Here is a 23,558-nt window from a genome sequence, read left to right on the forward strand (position 1 = left end):
CCTCTAGGTTATCTAAACCATAAAGAGGGACAAGCATCTGCTGTTTAAAAAGACAGGCAGCCCATTGCTGAAAATATATGACTGCATTTGGAAGCCAAGGCCAAAAACACCAGCCAATTGTCAAACAGATGAAATTCCACTGGTGTACTGTGGTAAGCAAATAGTTGGAAGGCTAAACACAGGGTAGGGAGCACTGGTCAAAGAAAGCATGTGGTTTCCAAATGACCATGCAGCACATTTGGGGAGGGGGTGCTGGGTGCGGCTGGTAATTTGCACTGATTGATTGGATCAGCCTCGCTGTGTCAACATGTGGCTGGGATGTTCTGTCTACGGGAAAGTGTCCATGGAGAGGCTCCAGCTCTTACGCCACTGCTTGGGGAACTTGCTGAGCTGAAGCCACAGGATTTGGACACACTGAAGACCACCCAGCACTTCTGGACAGTCTGTCCCTTATGGGTTAGCAGACATAGCTTTCCAAACTAAATAAATTTTATGAGTTGTTGAGGGAGAACGTGCTATCACAAGCAAAATTACAAGCAAGGGAGTGCGGGCCTGCTTGGGGAGCCGCTGCCCTTAGTGTCCCTCTGAGTGCTGAGCTGGAGCAGGAGTAACTGTTCTCTGAGCACGTTGCCTGGCCAGTGATTTCTGAAACAGCTTTTGGGGTTTCACAGAGGACCAGAAGTGTTCTCCTCCAGATTCCCTTTAATTCAGCTCTTGCTGAAAGAGTAAGACTGGACATGGGGGTAGCTGAAACCATAATCTCCTGTGAAATATATTCCTAGATGAATCGAGAAGAAAGCTGTCATAGTGAAAGGCAAGAGAATTCCAGTTAAATATTCTTTGCAAATATTTTGAAAAATCACTGTAGAGAGTGAAAATGCCAGCCGGTGTGGTCAGCGGTGGGGCCGTGACGCGTGTGCTCCGTTGCGGGTGTTGGGGCACTGTGAGGGAAGAATCCCAGCACTGTGCCGCACGTTCACGGCACCCTTTATTCAATATCAACCAAAGATAATGCTCAGGCTCCTCAGGAAGCTCACTCCATTTATTGGGTGAATTCTGAGAGAATGTTAGAGAAAGCAGAAAAAAGGACATTTTGTTTTTTTAACCATTTTTTGAAACATCAAGTGATTTAATCTTCTATTTCTCTTTTTAAATCTCACTTTCACAAAGTCTTGGATTACAACCTTTCATACAAACTGAAATTAAAATATGTATCTTAATTTTTAAGAGTTATAGATAAAAAAATGGAAATACACTGAAATGTAATTACATCAGTGGTTTTGAGCTTGTTCATTTTCCAAAGGCAACAAAATAATGAAAATCTATTTGAAGATGGAGAAGATCCATTTATGACAGTAAAAACATTCAAAATACAAATACAACAAAACATTAGGAATAACAAATGTTTAAGTCCAATGTGTGAAAAATATATACAACACTCCCTTCAGATCACAAAAGCTGAACAAATGGAAAAACATATGTGTTCTGAACAGGTTGACAGAAAGCCTTAACATCATGAAAACGCCAGCTCTCTCATTAATCTACACACTTATAAGAGTCTTCCCCTCAAACAACACTGGGTGTATCTCCTGCAACTAGAAAAATTGGTTTTAAAAGTTACGTGGAATATAAGACAAGTTATGATAGCAAAACAAACTAAAAACAACCCTGGTAAAGAGAAATTAAAGGGAAGGAGCCTTATTTTGTATTGAACACAGTTGATGCCACCACTAAAGCAGTGATACTGCCATACACACATGCAAGAGACCAGAGAACCAGAACAGAAGGTAACAAAACAGGCCTGACTGCATGAGAACTGAGAATGTGACCAAAGGAGCCACCTCAGCCCACAGGACTGCGCTCCTGAGGCGCACACCCTTTATCACACTCAAGAGGGCGGACATGCTCTACCACCTGAGAGTGGGGAAAGCAACTGTACCATTTCAACAAATAATTTCAAAACAAAAACCAAAGAGGGATCGAAAGAGAATTAAAAGAACCTATAAACCAAAGGCAATGTATAGATTTGAACTCTGATTCTAACAAACTGACTGGAAGAAAAATTGTAAGACAATCAGGATAATTTAATTCCTGACTAGATAGGTGATGATAAGGAACTAATGTCAATTTTAACATGCAATAAAGGTATTTAACATGCAGTTTTGTTTTTTAAAATGCACTGTATAGCAAGGAGGGGTCTATATATGTAACAATTCTCCTAAAAGTATTTAAATGAAGAATTGGGTGGCCGGTCACAGCAGCTCACACCTATAATCCCAACATTTTAGGAAGCCAAGGTAGGCAGACTGCTTGAGCCCAGGAGTTTAAGACCAGCCTAGGCAACATGGTGAAACTCCATCTCTACCAAAAATATGAAAAACTAACCAGGTGTGATGGCCTGCACCTGTGGTCCGAGCTACTCAGGAGGCTGAGGTGGGAGGATCCCCTGTGCCTGGGAGGTTGAGATTGCAGGGAGCCATAATTTTAGCTTTTAAGCAGAAATTAGAATCCTTATGACTACTAATTTTCAAAGTGGGGTCCAAAGAACCCTTTCCAAGCAGGAAGGGAAGAACTGAGATGTGTTAAAAGAAAAATTTATTTTTAAAATTATCATAGTTTCTCTTGGGGCTACACGGAAACATAAGAAGAAATAAGTATACTTTGTTGGGTTTTGCAGTAATATATATTTCTTAATTTTGAAAACTTTTCTAATTTTTAAATTTCATCTAAGTTATTTTAAATAATTTTATTAGACATATATTTTATGTATATATAGTGTATATTTTACTTATATATCTAATATATATTTTAGATTATTATTTTGGAATTTTACAATATTTTATTTGGAAAGTAACATTTATTTATAATATATTTTCTTGTATTTAACAATGGATCATTGGCTTTAAAAATGAGGATTGAAAGATTCAATTTTTCATCCTACCGATGTTTCATCAAGAAAAGATGAAACTGACAAATCAGAGAATTCTCTGACTCACAAGATGGAGACATCTGCTCCAGAGAAAGTGGGCTAAACTGTAAATAAAGACAAAAAATATGAGAAAAGTTATTTTTTTCCCTTGCCTTTACAGATGTTAATAATTTATTTAATTGTGTCTTATGTGACAATATTTTAAATACTATTATGGTGCAAATTAATTGCCACATCAGTTTGAGATTAATCATTCAGAGTCTAAAAATAATAATAAACAATTTAAATGCAAATGTGATAAACTAGTATGTCACCAACAGAACTGTACTTCTGCCTTACAATAGAATCTCTGAGCTTACTGTATTGCTTGTAGTTGTCTGCTATTAGCTCCAACTAAGCACAGAAGATCTTTTATATGAAAGTTGGCCACACACACAAGTGGTAGGGAAGCACCATTTTGAATCTCCTGGTTCTTCCTGGAACAACCAGGCCGACGTTTGCGCTGATAGTGCAAAAGCAACAGTGGGTAACACAGCTGCATCTCAGCAGGAATCAGAGCAGAGACAGTCCTCATGCTACTCTTCACCACCACACACACACAGTTGAAACACCACGTTTTCACATACGAATGCTTGATGAAGCAGTATAACATACTGATTTTATTAAACTGTTGCCCTCAAGGATACTTTTAGAAAAGAATTCTATATGGTGAAAAGGAAAGTTTGCATAAAGCACTTCTGCTTCATAACAAAAAACGATGGTTGTCTGGAGAAAAGCACCCCACCTGTACACCTGCACAACTCTTTCAGCTGGGGCTCACCTGACCACTTTTTGTCAGGAAAATTGACTTGAAAGAATGACTAGCAGATAAGCAGTGGTTAGTCACACTTTGGGATTAGGCACATACTTTCTCAATAATTAGCAAAGTGACTCAGTCCCCTAAGGAAAATGACAGTATTTGTAGCCCATGATAAATTTTAGCTTTTAAGCAGAAATTAGAATCCTGGAAAATCTATGTCCACCAACATAAGCTTCACAGCTTCCCAATACTTAAAGTCATTTCTGATGAGATCCGTGGTGACAGTAATGACTGTAGGTTTTGATACTGCATAATATGTCAATGTTTGGAAGATACGCATAATGTATACATAATATACAATGAACTAAGATTTTCCACATGAACCATGCGTAATGCTACAAAATTATACACAGGCAAAAAAGATCCATTGCAAGTGCAAGACAGACCAATGGATTTTAACGTAATAAAGTATAGAAAGTTAACTGACATAATTTCAGATTCCACACTGCAACTAACCTTTAAAAATTGACCATTTTCAAATTTTGGTGAGCTATCAAAGCAGAATTATCCACAGTGATCCGTGATGGCTATTAGAATACTCCTGCCTTTCCCAACTACTATCTATGTGGGGCTGGATTTTCTTCATACACTTCAGCCGAAACAACACATCCCACCAGAAGCAGATATGAGAATCCATCAGTCTTAGGGCAGAAAATGAGACTTGCAAAAATGTAAAACCAATGCTGCCCTTGTCACACTGGTTTTTTTTTTGCTTTGAAAAGAGCATTTTTTTCATAAAAATACACTGTTAACATGTAATCAAATTATTTTTATTTTTTAAATGAAGAAATATATTTTTAAAAATTTGTTTTAGTTTCAAAAATGGCAAATATTAATAGGTGTTTAACAGATTTAAAAAAAACTCTTGGGAATGTATGAACACAAAGAAGGAAACAATAGATGCTGGGTCTACCTGAGAAGGGGTAGGAGGAGGGAGAGGAGCAAAAAAGGTAACTATTGGGAACTAGGCTTAATACCTGGGTGATGAAATAATATGTACAATGAATCTCCATGACATGTGTTTACTATGTAACAAATCTTCACATGTATCCCCAACCCTAAAATAAAAGTTAAAAATAAAAAAATAAAACCCTTTGGGATCTCCAGTAATTTTTAAGAGTTATATGGGGTACTGAGACAAAAATGTTTGGAAATTGCTATCACATAGTCTTTCCAACACACCACAGCCTTCTAAGTAAAGGAAAAACGACACAGGATGATAGGAGACATGAATACCACTTACAGCAAAATGGCCTCATTTACAGCCTCAAAGAACTCTTGCTGGAGGATTTCCTGAGGTTCATGTCCATGACAGATGAGCAAAGCCTCCACCAGGGGGTTGACATCTGGCAGGGTAATAAGTGGGACACAAACTCGTGACAGGGATGCCACTCGTTCGGGAGCCATTCTAAGGAAGAAATAAGAAATAATCAACCAAATCTAAGAACCACACATAATTGAGGACATATAAAACCTTCATGCTAAAAAGGTCAACAACACATCACCTGTTTTGCCTCTAAACAAAGAGAATGACTCTAACACCATCAATGAACACTTCTCTTTTATCCAGTTCTTTAGGAAGAAATCCTTTAGCTGCCATTGCTGTTTTGTTGTCACTCATGGCCAGGACTTTGTTCTTTATATCCACAGGCACTTAATATGTCCAAAGCACAACTCCTGAATTCTCCTCCCAGTGTTCCCTTTCCCCAGTGCTGTCTTGTTTGCTCAGGCCCAAATTCTGATTCCTCCCTTTCTCTCAGGTCTCTCATCTGATCTATCAGTGAATACTAGCAACACATCTGACCTCTTCGGAACACCTCCATCACTGCCCTCCTAAGTGTGGAGAGCAATCCACCACTACCTCCAGCCTTGGTGATGGAGTAGCCTCTGGACTTCTTGCCTCTGCACTCACTCCTATGGTTTATCATCCGAACAGTTCTAGCACCCCTTTAAAAATTCAGATCACAACACCTGTCTGCTCAAAGCTTTGCAATGGCTTCCTGCCTCATGTAGAGAATAAGCAATGTCTTTCACTAGCCAGTAAGGCCTTCCATAGTGGGTCCCCATCTATTTCACTAGCTTCATCTCCTTCCACTCTTAACCTTGTCTTTTTTGCCTCTGACTGCCCCAAATAAGGTCCTGCTGTTCACTCTGCCTGAAATATATGACTAGCTTCCTGGCTGCAGCTCGAATGTCCCTTTGTTAAGTGAAGTCTTCTCTGATCATCCCATGTCATTATATTGTCTACCACGTGCAGCAATTTAAATGTAAATGAATTAAAATGAAATAAAATTAAAAATCCAGCTCCTCAGCTGCACTAGTCACATTTCAAGTACTCAACAACTATAGGTGGCTGGCGGCTACAGTACTGGACAGTGCACATTTACAGGATGTGCAGAAATCGCCACTGGACACTGGAGCTTCAAGTGCCCTCCTACCCATGCTTTACTTCTCTTCCTGGTACCTTTCACCACCTGACCTATATAGTATTCCCTTGTAGCACTCATGGTTCGCTTCCTGCTATGAGGGCAGAAGCTCTATGATGGCAGGCAGCTTCTCCTACTTTACCTAACACTCGATTCCTAGCATTTGGATAACTCTTCTCACACAGCACATGCTCAACAAATCCATGTCCAGTGAATGATAAATAAAATGAAAGTTCTGCGTGGAGGCTATTCAACTTTTTTCTAGGTATTTTCATATGTAATTATAAATACAGAAATTTAGTCTTGTGTTTTGTGAAAAACAAATGCCATCACAATATAGAGCATATTAGCTGTCCCTCATTCTTAAAAACCTGCTGCCTAGTATTAAAACATACATGTATTCTGTAATTTAACAATGCCACTATCTGTAGGCACTGAGGCTGCTTCTGATTTTTCACTATTGCAACAGGGCTGCAGCAGTACCCTTGCACATGCCTGTCTGTGTCCATGTGTGAGTACTTGCATATTAAATTGCCTTCCAAGGTTGGGGGTGGTGGCTCACTCGTGAAGTACCAGCACTTTGGGAGGCTGAGGCAGGCAGATCACTTGAGCCCAGAAGTTCAAGACCAGCCTTGGCAACATGGAGAAACCCCATCTCTACAAAAAATACAAAAATTAGCCGGGTGTGGTGGCTCCCACCTGCAGTTGCAGCTACTCGGGGGACTGAGGTGGGAGCCCCAAGGGAACCCCTTGCTTGAGCCCAAGAGGTCGAGGCTGCAGTGAGCCGTGTTCACACCACTGCACTCCAGCCTGGGAGACAGAGCAAGACCGTCTCAAAAACAAACAAACAAACAAACACACATACAAAAACAACTGCCTTGCAAAAGAGCATACCAATTTACTTTTCTACCCTTTCCAATAATATCATTATTTGTTTTTATTTCTTGCAAATTTGATGAAAAAAATACTATTTCATTGCCTTAATTTGCATTTCCCTGATAACTTGTGAGACAATAATTGTTACCCACTTGTATTTCCTCTTCAGAGAATGTGTTTATGTATTTGTGTATCTTTGTCCTATTAGTTCATTTAATATGTATTTATTGATCCCCTACTGTATGTAGTCAAGGCTCTTTTTGAGGTATACATGATACAGATGCAAAGATGACAAGTTCTCGTCAGAGAGAGAAACAATACAATGCCAAGTGATATTAAGCGTTATGCTGAAAAGTAAAGAATACTGATAGGTGATAGAAATTCACCAAGAAGGTGACATTTGAGCAGAGCTCTGAAGGAAGTACATAAACAACCCACGTATATAACTGAGACAAAAACGTTGCAGAGAGATGAAAAGCAAATGCAAAGGCCCTCAGCTTCTGAAAATAGAAAGGGGACTAATGTGGCCACACCCAGTGAACCAGGGAGGATGGTGGAAAGGCTTCTGTAGATAACTGTAGGGGGCTTGCATATTCTTTAAAACTTCATTTTCATTTTCATGAAGTTAATAAATGCATTTTATTTTTAGCTTTGAATATTTACTTTAAAATTTTTATTTCAATAGCTTGTGGGTAAAAGTAGTTTTTTGTTTCATGGATGAATTGTATACTGGTGAATTCTGAGATCCTAAGGTACCCATCACCTGAGTAGACTGCACCTAATGTGTAGTGTTTTGTCCCTACCTTCCCTATCCATCCTACACTTCCCTTTCTGAGTCTCTGAAGTCTATTATGTTACTCTGTATGCCATGGATGTCCAATATTTTTGGCTTCATTGGGCCACATTGGAAGAAGCATTGTCTTGGGTTAATACAAAATACACTAACACCAATGATAGTTGATGAGCTTAAAAAAAAATCGCAAAAAAATCTCCATGTTTTAAGAAAGTTTACAAATTTGTGTTGGGTGGCATTCAAAGCTGTGCTGGGCTGCATGCAGCCCACAAACCATGGGTTCAACAAGCTTGTTGTATGTCTTTGTGTACTCATAGCTTAGCTCTCACTAATAAGTGAAGACATAACAGTTTTTTATTTTCCATTCCTGTGTTACTTCACTTAGAATAACGGCCTCCAGCTCCATCCAAGTTGCTGCAAATGACATTATTTTGTTCCTTTTAATGGCTGAGTAGTATCCCATGGTGTATAGGTACCCCATTTTCTTTATCCACTCTGGTGGATGGGCACTTACATTGGTTCCACATCTTTGCAATTGTGAACTGTGCTGCTATAAACATACATATGCAAGTGTTTGGGTTTTTTTTTTTTTTTTTTTTATAAAGATATCTTTTCCTTTGGGTAGACATCCAGTAGTATAATTGCTGGATGAAATAGGAGATCTACTTTTAGCTTTTTAAGGGCTCTCCATACAGGTTGCACTAATTTATATTCCCATCAGCAGGTGTAAGTGTTTCCTTTTCCCCACATCCATGCCAACATCTATTGTTTTTTGACTTTTTAATAATGGCCATTCTTGCAGGAGTGAGGTGCTATTTCATTGTGGTTTTAATTTACATTTCCCTGATGATTCATGATGTTGAACATTTTCTCATATGCTTGGCCATTTGTACATCTTCTTTTGAGAAACGTCTGTCATGTCCTTTGCCCACTGTTTGATGGGATTGTTTCTTTCTTGCTGATTTGAGTTCCTTCTAGATTCTCAATACTAGTCCTTTGTTAGATGTATAGTTTGCAAATATTTTCTCCGATTCTATTGGTTGTCTGTTTACTCTGCTTATTATTTCTTTGACGTAAATACTTTAAATGGTCATAGTTATTCAAAGCGAATGAAAACAGTAACTTTCGAAAGGGCATTCCTATCCCCATTTTCTGATATCCAGAAATAACTACTTTCAATCCTAATTAATTCTTTAGTAGTTCAATGTGTTGTTTGTTGTTCAATACAAACTATAACATCAAATTTGTAGTGGGAGGCCCAGGCAAGGTGGCTCAGTGATCCCAGCACTTTGGGAAGCCGAGGAGGGCAGATCACCTGAGGTTAGGAGTTCGAGACCAGCCTGACCAATATGGTGAAACCTCATCTCTACTAAAAATAAAGAAAATGAGCCAACATGGTGGTGGGCACCTGCAGTCTCAGCTACTTCGGAAGCTGAGAGAGGAAAACTGATTGAATTCATGAGGCAGAGGTTGCCGTGGGCCGAGATCACATCACTGCACTCCAGCCTGGGTGACATTGCAAGACTCCATCTCAAAGAAAAAAAGGGGGGACACAGAGTTTTTCCATGTTGTAAGTTTTATAATTAAACTTTAAAAAAAAACTAAAATACAATGTTAACTAGTAAAACACTGAAAATGAAAATATTAATTGTTAGTGGCAGTGGCTCATGTCTGCAATCTCAGAACTTTGGGAAATTAAAAAAAATTTTTTTTGTAGTAGGAGATCTTTCAGATTATGGAGAAAAGAGAACTCTAGGATGTTTCTGACGGCAACATAAATAAGCACAAACGCTTTGGAGAACAACTGGCAGCAATGTGCTACCATTTCTTCTTACAGGTTAGGGAGACAAACAGAACTGTTTGTAAAAGGTAGATTCAATCTTGCTGTAAATTTGTACAGAAATGAATAAATGGTAATTTATTTACAGAGTGGAATGCTATACAGCAGTTTAAATGAATAAACTAGACCTACATTATCTGAACATATAAATCTCAAAAATAGAATAAACAAAGCAAGTTGCAAAAACATACTCACAATATGCCGTCTTTATGTAAAGTTTTAAAACACTCACAGCAAAATGTGAAGTAAAAGTGTTGAAACATGACAGGAAGAATCTACACCAACTTCTTGGGTATGCTTGCTTCAGGGGAGAGAAAAAATAAATGGAATAGAAGGATGCTTCAACTGTAATTGAAACATTTTCTTAAAAAGATCAACTACAAATATTAGTAGTACTGTAAAATCTGGGCAATGGGCACAGTTTTTCCATGTCATAAGTGTTTTAGAATTAAATTTTAAAAAAAATAAAATACAATGTTAACTAGTAAAAACTGAAAATTAAAATATTCATGGCTACAGGCAGTGTCTCACAACTGCAATCTCAGAACTTTGGGAAGTTAAGGTGGGTGGATTGCTTGAGCCCAGGAGTTTGAGATCAGCCTGGGCAACATGGTGAAACCCTGCATCTACAAACAAAAAAAAAAAAATACAAAAATTAGCTGGATGTGGTGGCACACGCCTGCAGTCCCAGCCACTTGGGAGTCTGAGGTGGGAGGATGGCTTGAGTACAGGAGACAGAGGTTGTGGTGAGCTGAGATCATGCCACTGAACTCCGGCCTGGGCAACAGAGTGAGACCCTGCAAAAAAGGAAAGGAAAGGAAAGGAGAGGAAAAGAGAGGAAAAGGGAGGGGAGGGGAGGGGATGGGAGGGGAGGAGAGGGGAGGGGAGGGGAAAGGAAGGGAGTGGGAGGGGAGATACTCATAGATATTCATAATAAAGAGTTACTTCCTGCCGCAGGTTCTTATTTCCAAATAGCAAAAGTAGCTCATTAAAAAAATCATCTTTCCCAGCACTTTGGGAGGCTGAGGCAGGTGGATCACGAGGTGAGGAGGAAGATCAACCTGGCTAAGAAGGTGAAACCCCATCTCTACTAAAAATACAAAAATTAGGAGGGGAGGAAGGAAGGAGAAATATTCGTAATAAAGGAGTTACTTCCTGCCTCAGGTTCTTATTTCCAAAATAGCAACAGTAGCTCTTTAAAATATAATCATCTTTTCCAGCACTTTGGGAGGTGGAGGCAGGTGGATCACAAGGTGAGGAGTTCAAGACCAGCCTGGCCAAGATGGTGAAACCCCGTCTCTACTAAAATACAAAAATTAGCTGGGCGTAGTGGTGGGCGCTTGTAGTCCCAGCTACTCAGGAGGGTGAGGCAGAGAATCGCTTGAACCCGGGAGGCGGAGGTTGCAGTGAGCCGAGACCGCACCACTGCACTCCAGCCTGGGAAACAAAGCAAGACTCTGTCTCAAAAAAAGAAAAAAAAATCTTTAATCAGCTTTAGATTGCTTAGTATTTACTTCCCTCTGGAATATTTTTTCCCCATTATTTACATCTTTTTGCACTCTTCCCATTATTTGATTGTACTGGTCTCTTTTCAGGCTATTTCTGTAGAATTATTTGTGCTTTTCATTTTCTTACCCTTGGACAGAAGACAAGCTGTTCAGAATGGTTTCTAAAGTCTCCTGGACCACAAGTAAAAGACTCTGCTGGAAGGTACCAGCTAAAACAATCTTTTTTTTCCCTTTCGTTCTTTAGGGTCTTGTTCTGTCACCTAAGCTAGAGTGCAGTGGCATGACCTTGGCTTACTGCAACCTCAGCCTCCCCAGGCTCAAGCAATCTTCCCACCTCAGCCTCCCTAGTAGCCGAGATCACAGGTGCTTGCCACCACACCTGGCTAATTTTTGAGGTTCTTTTTTTTTTGGTAGAGATGGGGTTTCTCCATGTTGCCCAGGCTGGTCTCAAACTCCTGGTTCAAGCAATCCTCCCACCCTGGCCTCCCAACTGTTGGGATTACAGTGGTAAGCCACTGCACCTGGGCTGAGACAATGTTTATAGATTAAAAACTTGCCTTTGTGCCAGATTGTGCCACTTTGGAAGAGGTGTATTCCCCAGTTCATAATTTTGTTGTTGTTGTTGTTAAGAATACTTGTTTTTCAAAAGTAGTATGAACAAATTCCCTGGCATAGAGTGAAGTCCACTGAAGGATGCCCATGTTGGCATCCCAGCTGGCAGGAATAGCAAGGATAAAATGGGAATTTAGTTAGCAGTTCAGGATATTCCCAGTCAAAGCAAACCTATGATACAATCAGTAAAATTCTTAACTGAATTTACTAAGAATATGAGATGCCTATGCTAGTAGAGTGTTCCCTGTAAACCAACATATCTGATACATTCCTAATTTGCTCTACTGAATGATGTTTCGAATATTTTCTTTAAAGAATTTTAGAATTCAACAAGATAAATTTTTTCCAGGTACTTTTCTGAATGTGTTGAGCCCTTATACACAGTTTTTAAGGTAATTCAATCTCTTAGACTGAGTTCATTTATACATATCAGAAGATTGAATTTAAAAAGCAATTTAATGCCTACCATTGCTTCTTGAGTCTTTTTAGGAGCTTTTCTGTTCACCATCCATAAAATAACTTGGATTCCTAAAAGCTAGTGTGAGAACCAAAACTTTTAAGTCTGCAGTTGTCCAGGGAATTATAAATTCTGCCAAGTGTGTTCCTATCTCAAGTAGAAGCTGGTTTAATGAAATCAGGTAACAGAATGGCACCGTGAAAACATTTTCAAGACAGCTGCCAACCACGCTGGAGCCATTACAATTTTTGCTGTCATTAGTCATAATAATAACAATAATTAAAATAGGTATCACAATTCTACATAACTCTCTCCTACATATCTGAAGTTCTCTGTGCATTTTTAAGATTTATAAATCAAAACAATTAAATAGCATAATGGGCAAACTATTTTCCAGTATATGCTTAAATTCAGGAGAGTCACATCCACTTATGAATCTGAGTTTTAACATTCCTTTCCTTTCACAAGTATGACTTCAAATGTCCAAGCAGTCAAGAGCTCCCAAACTTAAGCACCATATAAACAATGCTATGCTGTTTTTCTGTGTTTTTTTCCTTCTAGAAGGCATTTATTTTTTCTGATTTTTTAGCACTTGAGGGTTTAAAGTTCATTTCCAAAGATTCAAAAAGTCTCACAGAAAATACAGAAATTGATCTCATAACTTCAGACCACGGATCTCCAGAGGAACAAAATAAGTGGGAAAATTCACTTATTTTCTTTTTGCATTATTTTTAGAGGCCTGATAAATGGTGTTGTCATAGGATTTTAAATAGAGTTTCACTTGCCACCAAGTAAAGTCAACAATTCAGTGACATAATGTTTAAATTCTATCCTGTTCTTTGCTACAAACCATCTAGAAGGAACAATACTCTGAGCATTGTCAGCTTGTCCCGTAGCCCTGTGGTTTGAGGCAGATGGTTTGGAAACTACAATACAGCCACACAGGAAGGATGCTCCCAGCAGTATATGGTTACTGTCTAGCCTTCTGCAGCTGAATTCCTGTGCAGAAATTATTTGGAAGTGCTGCTCTGGCAATCAGTCAAGACCTAATGCTTAGTGTAATTCAATCTGGAAAGTGTTGCGTAACTCCCCACTTGAACTTGGATCTCCACACTCTGACAAACTTCAGACAAAAAGAGAAGCCATGAAGACTGTGTGCACCTTGAAGTTCTTTGGAAGACTATCAGTTGGCCTGCCCGAATTTTGGTACACCCAAGAACTACCTGTCTTTATGAGATTTTTAAATTTTTCAGGAAAATTATCTTGGATCATTTCCAGCCTAATTAGAAGATACAATCTACAGCCATACAGCCATGAGCTGCATTACTTGATTAATGTCTTCAGCACCACAGTCTTTCCACCTAGTAATAATCTCTGACTTGTTTCATTTCCTCTTTTCAGATAATGAGAGAAAAGCTGTACTTAGAGATCTTTTGGGGAGGAGGTCTGATGAGTCAGGCTGGAGGCCTGCCTGCTTATTTCAGACGCTACATGAGTGATACACACATGCAACTCTCAGGCCTACCTTTCCATTGTACAAACATCCAGCCAGTCCTAATTCTATGCAATATATTCTGCTAGGCTATGTGCAAAGTATACACCTTCACACACACATCTCCCTCTACCACCCCACACGCTAAGCTTATATATCCCAAAAATGTAAGATATTTACAGCTCAACCTAAATGTGTCTTTTCTGTTAACAACTTAGATGATGGACTCAAAAACACATTAATGAATTTTAGATCTAAAATCATGGTGGTAAGAGAAAGATGATAAAGCACTGTGGAAGGTAAATGTTGAAAGGATATCTGCCACTTGGGAAAGTGGTAAAGAACAGGAAGTACAATTTAGAAAAGGTGAATATTTGAGAAGAAAAGACAAACTGTTCACACATAATAGATCACTATGGGTAGTTTGACAAAAAATTATCTTCATGAGAATTTACTATTATCAAGAAAATAATACAGCTAAACTATTAAGGAATTCATTATCAAAAATAAAAACCATAAATATAATTCTATCATGTCACCATACAGTATTCAGATTGTTATGCAGTTATGGGAACTGCTTCTAAAGAAGTAGTATAGAGCAGCATTTCTCAAACTTCCCAAGTAGGTATGGAAAGATGTTTTAAAAAACTCCTATTTCTTGGCCTCTCCCCCAGGGATGTTGATGCTGCTGATTTGTAGGGCCACACTTTGAGCAGCTCTGTTATAGAACTGCTACACATCCTGGGGACTGAACAGCAAGACCTATGAAGAATAGTGACTCTCATAATCTAGTCAAGAGAAAATAAGATGGAAATGTAACCTAAGAGACTGAATGAAGTGACGAACTAAGGACATGAATGTCCTAGCATTCATGCTATACTCCCAACTCCTAGAAATGATGAAAGAATTTTTACAATTAAATATATAATACTGTAAAATGGGGGTTTCTTGATAATCCACAAATTCTGAGAAAAGCTTGACATGGTAGGTAGCTGGGATCTTTTTGAAGGAAAATACCACAGCCCTAAGAGCTTGCAAAAGAGGACTACTATAAAAGGTAAGAGTTAATTTGGGGGTGAATTCAAGGAGCAGGGGGCAACCTGATAGCAAGCTGCCTTATATACTCTTTCTTCTTATCCACTGTCCTTACGCAAGAGCTAATAGAAATGTCCTGACTCCCAACAGGAAAGAGGAAGGAGGCCTGTGAAGGAGAAGCCAGTCCCAAATGGCTATCAACCTCCAGAAAATATGGGAGTACTCTAATGCCCAGAATACAATTTATTGGCAACCTCAACCAACACCACCTCTTGGTCCTCCCACAATTACTGGAGGCTACAGTAACCAAAGCACTCATGGAGAGACTGATGAGGAATCCCAAATTCTAAGACCAAATTGTTCTGCAAAGTGGCTGTGCCTATTTATGTTCCCATCAGAACATAAACGTTCCCTCCTGAAGCTCAACATAATCCAATGGATGTGTCTAACTGATGTTGTAGTTTACATTTTCCTGAAAATGCACAGAAGAGCTCGCAGACCAGTTTTAAATTGTGATGAAAAGCACATTAACATAAAATTTACCATTTTAACCATTTTTAAGTGTACAGTACAGTAGTGTTCACTGTATGTCCTTATGGGCAACAAATCTCTAAAACTTTCATATCTTGCAAAACTAAAACTCTATACTCATTGAACAACAACTCCCATTTCCCCCTTCCTCCCATCCCAAGGTAACCACTATTCTACATTCTGTTTCTACAAGTTTGAGTACTTTAGATATAACACATAAGTGTAATCATGCAGTATTTGCCTTTTGTCACTAGTTTATTTCACTTTGCATAATGTCCTTAAGTTTCATCCACATCATAGCACATGACAGGACTTCTTTTCTAAGGTGGAATAATCTTCCATTGTGTAGAGATACCATATTCTCGTTATTCATTTGCTGATGGGCATTATATAGGTTGCTTCCACCTCTTGGCTCTTGTAAATAATACTCAATGAATATGGGTGTGCAAATATTTCTTAGAGATCTTGTTCCTATTTAGAAATATACACAAATATGGGATTGCTTTATTACACTGCTTTATTACATTGAGGTCATCTCCTTCTATTCCTAATTTGTTTAATATTTTACCATAAGTGAGTGTTCAGTTTTGTCTGCATTAATTAAGATGATCAGGTGGGTTTTGTTCATCATTCTATCGATGTGGCGTATTATAGTGATTTTTGTATATTAAGCCATCCTTGTATTCAAGGAATAATTTTCATTCAGTCATGGTATATAATCCTCTTAACGTATTGTTGAATTCACTTTAAGCTGAGAATCTTTGCATCATGATTCATGAAGGATATCAGTCTGTTTTCTTGTAGTTTCATTGCCTGATTTTGGTGTCATGGTAATGCTTGCTCACAAAATGAGTTTGGAAATGTTCTCTCTTCTTCAATTTTTGGAAGAGTTTAAGGAGGATTGGTGCTACTTCTTCTTTAAATGTCTGATAGAATTCTCCAGTGAAGCCATCTGGTCCTGGTTTTTTTCTTTGTTGAAAGGTTCTGAATAACCAATTCAATCTCTTTATTAGCTACAGATCTGTTCAGATGTTTTTATTTCTTCATAATTCAGTCATGAAGGTTGTATATTTTAAGAAATTTATTTCTTCTAGGTTATTCAATCTGTTGGCATATAATCATTCATAGTAGTCTTATAATCTTTTTAATTTTTGTGGTATCAGTTTTAATTTCTATTTTTTCATTCCTGATTTTTGTTATTAAGTCTTCTCTTTTTTTCCTTACTTAGTCTAAGGAATTGTCAATTTTGCTGATCTTTACAAAAACCCAACTCTTAACTTTATTGATTTTTTTTCTATACTCTATTTTATTTACTTCTGCTCTAATCTTTATCAGTCTCTCCCTTCTAATTTTAGGTTTAGTTTGTTCTTCTTTTCCTAGGTGCTGAGGTGTAAAGTTAGGTTTCTGATTTGAGATCCTTCTTTTCTTGTTTTTCTTCCTTCAAAAGCAAGTACACCTTCTTCTTTTTTAATGTAGGCCTTTACCACTATAAACTTCCTGCTTAGAACTGCTTTTGCTGCATCCCATAGGTTGTGATATGTTGTGTTTTCTTTTTTTTTTTTTTGAGACAGGGTTTTGCTCTTGTTACCCAGGCTGGAGTGCAATGGCGCGATCTCGGCTCACCGCAACCTCCGCCTCCTGGCTTCAGGCAATTCTCCTGCCTTAGCCTCCTGAGTAGCTGGGATTACAGGCACGCGCCACCATGCCCAGCTAATTTTTTTTTGTTTTAGTAGAGACGGGGTTTCACTGTGTTGACCAGGATGGTCTTGATCTTTTGACCTCGTGATCCACCCGCCTCGGCCTCCCAAAGTGCTGGGATTACAGGCTTGAGCCACTGTGCCCGGCCCTGTTGTGTTTTCATTTTCATTTGTTTCAAGTTATTTTCTATGTTTCTTGTAATTTGTTCTTTGACCCATTGATTGTTTGAGTGTGTTAATTTCCACATTATTTGTGAATTTTCCAGTTTTCCTTTTGTTATTGATTTCCATTCCCTTGTGGTCAGAAAAAATAGTACTATGATTTCAGTCTTCTTAAATTTGTTAAGACTTGTTCTGTGGCCTATCATGTCATCTTTCCTAGAGAATGCTCTATATGTGCTTGAGAAGAGTGTATATTCTACTGTTACTGGATAGAATGTTCTATATATGTCAATTAGGTCCAGTTGGTCTATAGCATTACTCAAGTTCTATTTTCTTATTGATCTTCAATCTGGTTAATCAATCTGTTATTGAAAGTGGGGTGGTGAAATCTCCCATTATTGTGTTACTGTCTATTTTTCTCTTTAATTCTATTGGTGTTTGCTTCATATATTTGGATGCTCTGTTGTTAAGTGTATGTATTTTTGTAATTGTTGTATCTCCCCGGTGAATTGACTCTTTGACTATTATATAATCTTTTTCTTTGTCTCTTTAATAGTTTTCTGATATGAGTATGGCTATGCCTGCTCCATTTTGGTTACCATTTACATGTTATATATTTTTCCATCTTTTCATTTTCAGTCTATGTATATCCTTGTATCTCAAGTAACAGAATATAGCCAGAATATAGCTGGATCTTGTTTTCTGATCTAGTTTGCTACTTCACATCATTTGAATGGGGTGTTTAATTCATATTCACCTAATTACTGATAAAGAAGGACTTACTATTGGCATTTTGTTGTTTTCTATATACCTTGTAGTCATTCAGTTCATGATTTTCTCTCTTATTTCCTTCGTGTTTCATTGATCTTTTTCATAGTGACATGCTTTGATTTCCTTCTCATTTTCTGTTGTGCATCTCCTACAGGTATTTTCTTTGTTATTACCATGGGGATTACATTAAACATCTTAGAGTTATAACAACCTAACAAGGTAACTTCAATCACATACTGAAACTCTACTCATTTACATCTCCCTCCCCAGTTTATGTTATCAATGTCACAAATTATATCCTTTTCTATTTTGTATCTATCAACATAGTTTAATAGTTATTTATGCTTTTATCTTTTAAGCTCTATACCAGAATTAAAAATGATTCATGTACAGTCAGCCCTCTATATCTACGTCTTCTGTATCCATGGGTTCAACTAATCATGGATCAAAAATATAGTATTTGCAGGATGTAGAACCCAAAGATTGACCGTTTGTTTCTGTAAGTTCCATACAGTTTGCTGTGGAACTGGAGCATCTGTAGATTTTGGTTTGTGTGGGGAGTCCCAGAACCAATCCTCTGTGGATACCGAGGTACAACTGTACTATATGACACAGTATTATAAGATTTTAAATTTGTCTGTATATTTACATTTACCAGAAGCCTTTATATTTTTGTATGCTTTCATGTTGCTGTCTAATATCCTTTCATTTCAACTTGAAGGATTCCCTTTAGCAATTCTTGTAAGGCAGGTCTAGAGGTGATGAACTTCTTCAGCTTTTGTTTATCTGGGAGTATCTTTACTTCTTCATTTTTGAAGAATGCTTTAGCCCAGATGAAGTATTCTTAGTTGGAAGGGGTTGTTGTTTTGTTTTGTTTCCTCCCTGGCTCTTTGAATGTAACATCCCACTCCCTTCTGGCCTGTAATTATGCTGAGAAATCCACTGACAATCTTCTGGAACCTTCCATCTACATGACAAGTCACTTTTTTCTTGCTGCTTTCAAGATTCTGTCTTTAAATTCTGACAATTTGAATTTTTGTTTATGTTGGTGTGGGCCTCTTTGGGTTCATTCTTTGGAGTCCTTTGAGCTTCTTAAATTAGGATATCTAATTCCTTCCTAATATTTGGGAAGTTTTTACCATTATTTCTTCAAATAAGTTCTTTGTCCCTTTCTCTCTTATTCTAGGACTCCCATAATGTATATATTGTTCCACATGATGTTTTTCCACAAGTGTCTTAGGCTTTCTTTACTTTCCTTTATTTTTTTTTCTGACTTAATAATTTCAAATGATTTGTGTTTAAGTTTTCTAACTCTTTCTTCTGTTTGATCAACACTACTGCTGAACCCCTTGAGTAAGTTTTTCATTTCAGTTATTGTGGTTTTTTAGCTCCAGAATATCTGTTTGGTTCTCATTTATTCTATATCTTTGTTGATATTCTCATTTTGTTCATGTATTGTTTTCCTGATTTCATTTAATTATTTTTCTGTGTTCTCTTGCAGTGCCTTGAGATCCCTTAAGACAATTATTTCAAATTCTTTGTCAGATAATGCGTACATTTCTGTTTCTTTAGGGTCTGCTTCTGTAGATTTATTCTGATCCTTTGATTATGCCATGTTTCCCTGGTTTACTTTGTATCTTCTTGTTTTTTGTTGTATTTTGTACATTTAAAGACGCATCCACTTATCTCAGTCTTTATGGACAGACATGGTACAGGGAAGACTTTCACAAATGGACTCTCAACTAGAGATTCTGGAGGTCCCTCGAACCTTTTCCAGGGATATGTCTTCTCTGAGCTTATGCATGTGATTTCCAAATTAGAGGGCTTGTGATTTCCAAATTAGAGGGCTTTATGGGTTTCTTTCTCAAGAGCTCCTAATCTCTTCCTCCCTCTAGTGTCTGTCTGTGGTATTACAGATTCTCCAGTGCTGCAACAAGCTGCTGAGCTATCTTCTTCCAAAGTATGATGCCATTTCTGTCAGTGCTGTGGGTCAGGCAAGACCGATACCAGTTCCTCTGGTAGGCCCCTGAAAAGCCAGAATACTGGATATATATTCCATTCTTCTCTTTCCCTCCCAAAGAACAAGTCATGAGCTAGGCACTTTCTCCCAATTATGTTGAGCTACGCCAGCCTCCATCTGCAGCACTGTCAATTCTCTGGTGCTACCACAAACCACTAAGCTTTCTTTTGTTCTCCATGGCCCCAAGGCATCAAAAGTAGTCTTCTTTTATCCACAGTTATACTTTTTGTAGTTTGAGCTAGCCATGGTCACCCGTGGTCCAAAAATATCAAATGAAAAAACTCCAGAAATAATTATTTCAAATTGTGCGCTTTTTTTGTTTGTTTTGAGATAACACCTTGCCCTTGTTGCCCAGGCTATAGTGCAGTGGTGCAATCTCAGCTCACTGCAACCTCCAACTCCTAGGTTCATGTGATTCTCCTGCCTTAGCCTCCTGAGTAGCTGAGACTACAGACATGAGCCACCACGCCCAGTTAATTTGCATTTTTAGTAGAGACGGGGTTTTGTCATGTTGGCCAGGTTGGTCTTGAATTCCTGAAATCAGGTGATCCACCTGCTTCAGCCTCCCAAAATGCTGGGATTAAAGGCATGCGCCACCATACCTGACCTAAATTGTGCACTGTTCTGAGTAGCATGATGAAATCTCATGCTGTCCCACTATGTCCCACCTGGAACATGAATCATCCCTTTGCTCAGGGTATCCATGATATACACTACCTGCTTAGTAGCCATATTGGTTGTCAGATCAACTGTCACAGTATTACTGTGCTTATGTTCAAGTAACCCTTATTTTATTAATGCTTAATAATGACCTCAAAGTCCAAAAGCACTGGAGCTGGCAATTTGGATATGTAATAGAGAAATTGTAAAGTGCTTTCTTTAAGTGAAGAGGTGAAAGTTCTCAACTTAATAAGGAAAGAAAAAAATCACATGCTGAGGTTGCTGAGATCTATAGTAAAAACAAATCGTCTATCTGTGAAATTGTAAAGAAGGAAAAAAATGTTAGTTTTATCATTGCATCTCACATGGCAAAAATTACAGCCATCATGCATGATAAGTGCTTAGTTAGGATAGAAAAGACATTAAATTTGTGAGTGGAATACAGAAATATGTTATGATTGATGGCAATCAGGTTTGGTATTATCCATAGCTTCAGATATCCACTGGGTGTCTTGAAACATATCCCCTGCAGATAAAGAGGGATTACTGTATGCCATTTCCTCATCAGTGCTTTCAGTCAGTAGAGAAGTAAGTTCCTCATCTGCTCCCTAAAAAGTGAAAATGTTGGATGCACATTCCACTCTTCTTTTTCCCTCCCAAGGGTGAGAAGCTACAGAGTTTTTCCTACCAATCTCACCAAGCTGTGTCAGCCTTGGAAAAGGGCTATCACAGTTGACACAAAATAGACATTTTAACCAATTTCAATGTGGCTATTCTAGACTTTGAGCTTGCCTGCAGTATTTTGACTTCTTAATTGGTTCTGTAGTTCTCATTAAACTTTTGGGGGATGTATGTTGTAGTTAAGTCAATGTCTCTATTGGGAAATAAGGTCTAGGACTTCCTATTCTGCCATCTTGCTGATGTCACTCACTCCTGAAGAACTCCTTTAATATTATTATTAATTCGGTTTTCATCTTTTGGTAACGACCTGCTTATATTCCTTGCTGTTTTCCATACTGGAGTATTTGCCTCTTTATGACTGATTTTTGCAAGTCATTTCTATATTTTGCATTCTGATCCTTTGTTTCTGTTTATTAATAAACTTTAAAAATTATTTTATTGTCAGCTGCTTATTAAAAAATCATCAACTGTGATGTACATTTTGGGATTTTGGTGTAGGGAGTATACACACATTGCACTGACTGATTTTTAAAGTCCTTTTAAATAAATTTATAATTACATGAATCTAAAGAGCCATCAGTCAACATTCACCTCACAACTAAAGCCAAGTCTTTACCTGACATGTAAATAAATAAATCTAAACACTTTCCATGTCTCCTATATATTCTTCTTCTTATATTGCCAATCCAACATAATAAAGATTTCTCCAATGTTTTCCTCTAATAATTACATAGTTGAAGGGTTAGGAGCAAAGGATTTCTCAAGGTTGAGGACAAAGATAATTTCTGATAGAGCCGGAATTAGCAACAGCTTTACAAAAAAAAAAAAAAAAAATCACCAATCCCTCAGTCTCAGATTCTCTTGGTTAATGACATGTCAAAAATGAAATGCTCACCAACGAAAACTGATTTCTTTCACAGAGCGAAGAAACATTTGTAATGTAATTAATTGCCTTTTAATTTGTCTGAATCTCTTTGTTTAGTCTAGATTTTGGAATATGATGTTTCTTAAAATAGGGGATATGTTCACATAAAATGTTGCCTTGTAAATATCCTGACTGTGTGTGTGTGTGTGTGTGTGTGTATGTGTGTCTGTGTGTCTGTGTGTGTGTGTGTGTGTGTGTGTGTCTGTGTGTCTGTGTGCTGGGAGCAGGAGGAGGTAGAGCCACAGCAGGCTAGTACGAGAGCACATGCTTGCATCTGTGTACATTCCCCTCCTGCAGAGTGAGCAACTCCAGGATAAAACTAAGTGCTGCTCTTTCTTTTGTGCTCCCTACTGTATATATAGGGCTTTTTACTTAATGGGCCCACAAAAGACATTACATGATTTACTTACTGCTCTGTGAGAGTCGAGAAAATATTGATTTAAAAAAGAGTTTGAAAAAAACTTACCAATTTGCTATGTATTCCACTAAAATAATCTTTCTACATAGAATACAACCATAACTGAACATGCATTTCCTATGAATTGTAAAATTTTCCTCTCATAACCAAATTGATACATTTTGAAACTTAAGAAGAAGGATGTTTAGTTTAACACCTACCGCCTTTGAGTGTTAAATCCATTAAGATGATTCTCTCTGAGTTCAGATGCTAATGATAAAACCATCTGTAAAACAAAATCAGTTGCAGGTTAACTCATGCTGCAAACAGGATTACCTCAGTTCTATTTTTCTTGGTGTGAGTGATATTTCCGTTGAGATTCCCCCAACCCCCATCTTCTCCTCATGTTTTACTTTGTCAGAGTGAAAACGAAGCAGTGCCATGTCACATTTACTAATAACCGGGATTTTATGTTTAATGTCTATAATTCTGCATTCCTATTTGGGCAACGAACAATAGACTGATCATTCATTTCCTAAGAATTAAAATCAAATCCATTTAAATAAAATGTTAGTTTATTTCTTCATTCAAAATCTAGTTGATTTTTTTAAAAAATGCTTCTCTTGTATAAAGCTTCCCAAACACCAGAACAGTTAACAAACATTAAAAATCTCCTAATATTTTTTACAAGAGTTACATCAAGATTGTAAGTTAAAATTTCTTACATCAAGATTGTAAGTTAAAATTGGCTACAATTTAGGCCAGAAGAAAACAAAGCTTTAATACTAAGAGGTAAATATGTAATACTATGTATTGAATTTTCTGCTTTGCTTTAACAGAAAATTCCAATCAGGTTATTTTAAATATAAGATTTGTCTAACGGTACA

The 23,558-nt window shown here is 37.7% G+C and overlaps 1 protein-coding gene across 8 annotated transcripts in view; it reads right to left on the reverse strand.

Annotated features, from left to right (window-relative positions):
* The window catches only part of FANCC (FA complementation group C), a 218,040-nt gene that overhangs the window by 44,959 nt on the left and 149,523 nt on the right, over positions 1 to 23,558 (reverse strand). For 7 of the 8 annotated variants that reach the window (XM_012461949.3, XM_064361530.1, XM_064361529.1 and 4 more), the window contains 3 exons: positions 22,893 to 22,957; positions 9,956 to 10,024; positions 5,032 to 5,196 (listed from right to left, as the gene is read on the reverse strand). In XM_012461949.3, the coding sequence (XP_012317372.2) occupies positions 5,032 to 5,196; positions 9,956 to 10,024; positions 22,893 to 22,957 (299 nt within the window). The remainder of the gene's footprint in view (positions 1 to 5,031; positions 5,197 to 9,955; positions 10,025 to 22,892; positions 22,958 to 23,558) is intronic. The other variant, XM_012461950.3, reaches the window with a different exon arrangement.

This window comes from Aotus nancymaae, unplaced genomic scaffold (genome assembly GCF_030222135.1).
Source record: "Aotus nancymaae isolate 86718 unplaced genomic scaffold, 86718_ANA_hifiasm-v0.15.2.pri h1tg000041l, whole genome shotgun sequence".
Classification (NCBI taxonomy): domain Eukaryota; kingdom Metazoa; phylum Chordata; class Mammalia; order Primates; family Aotidae; genus Aotus; species Aotus nancymaae.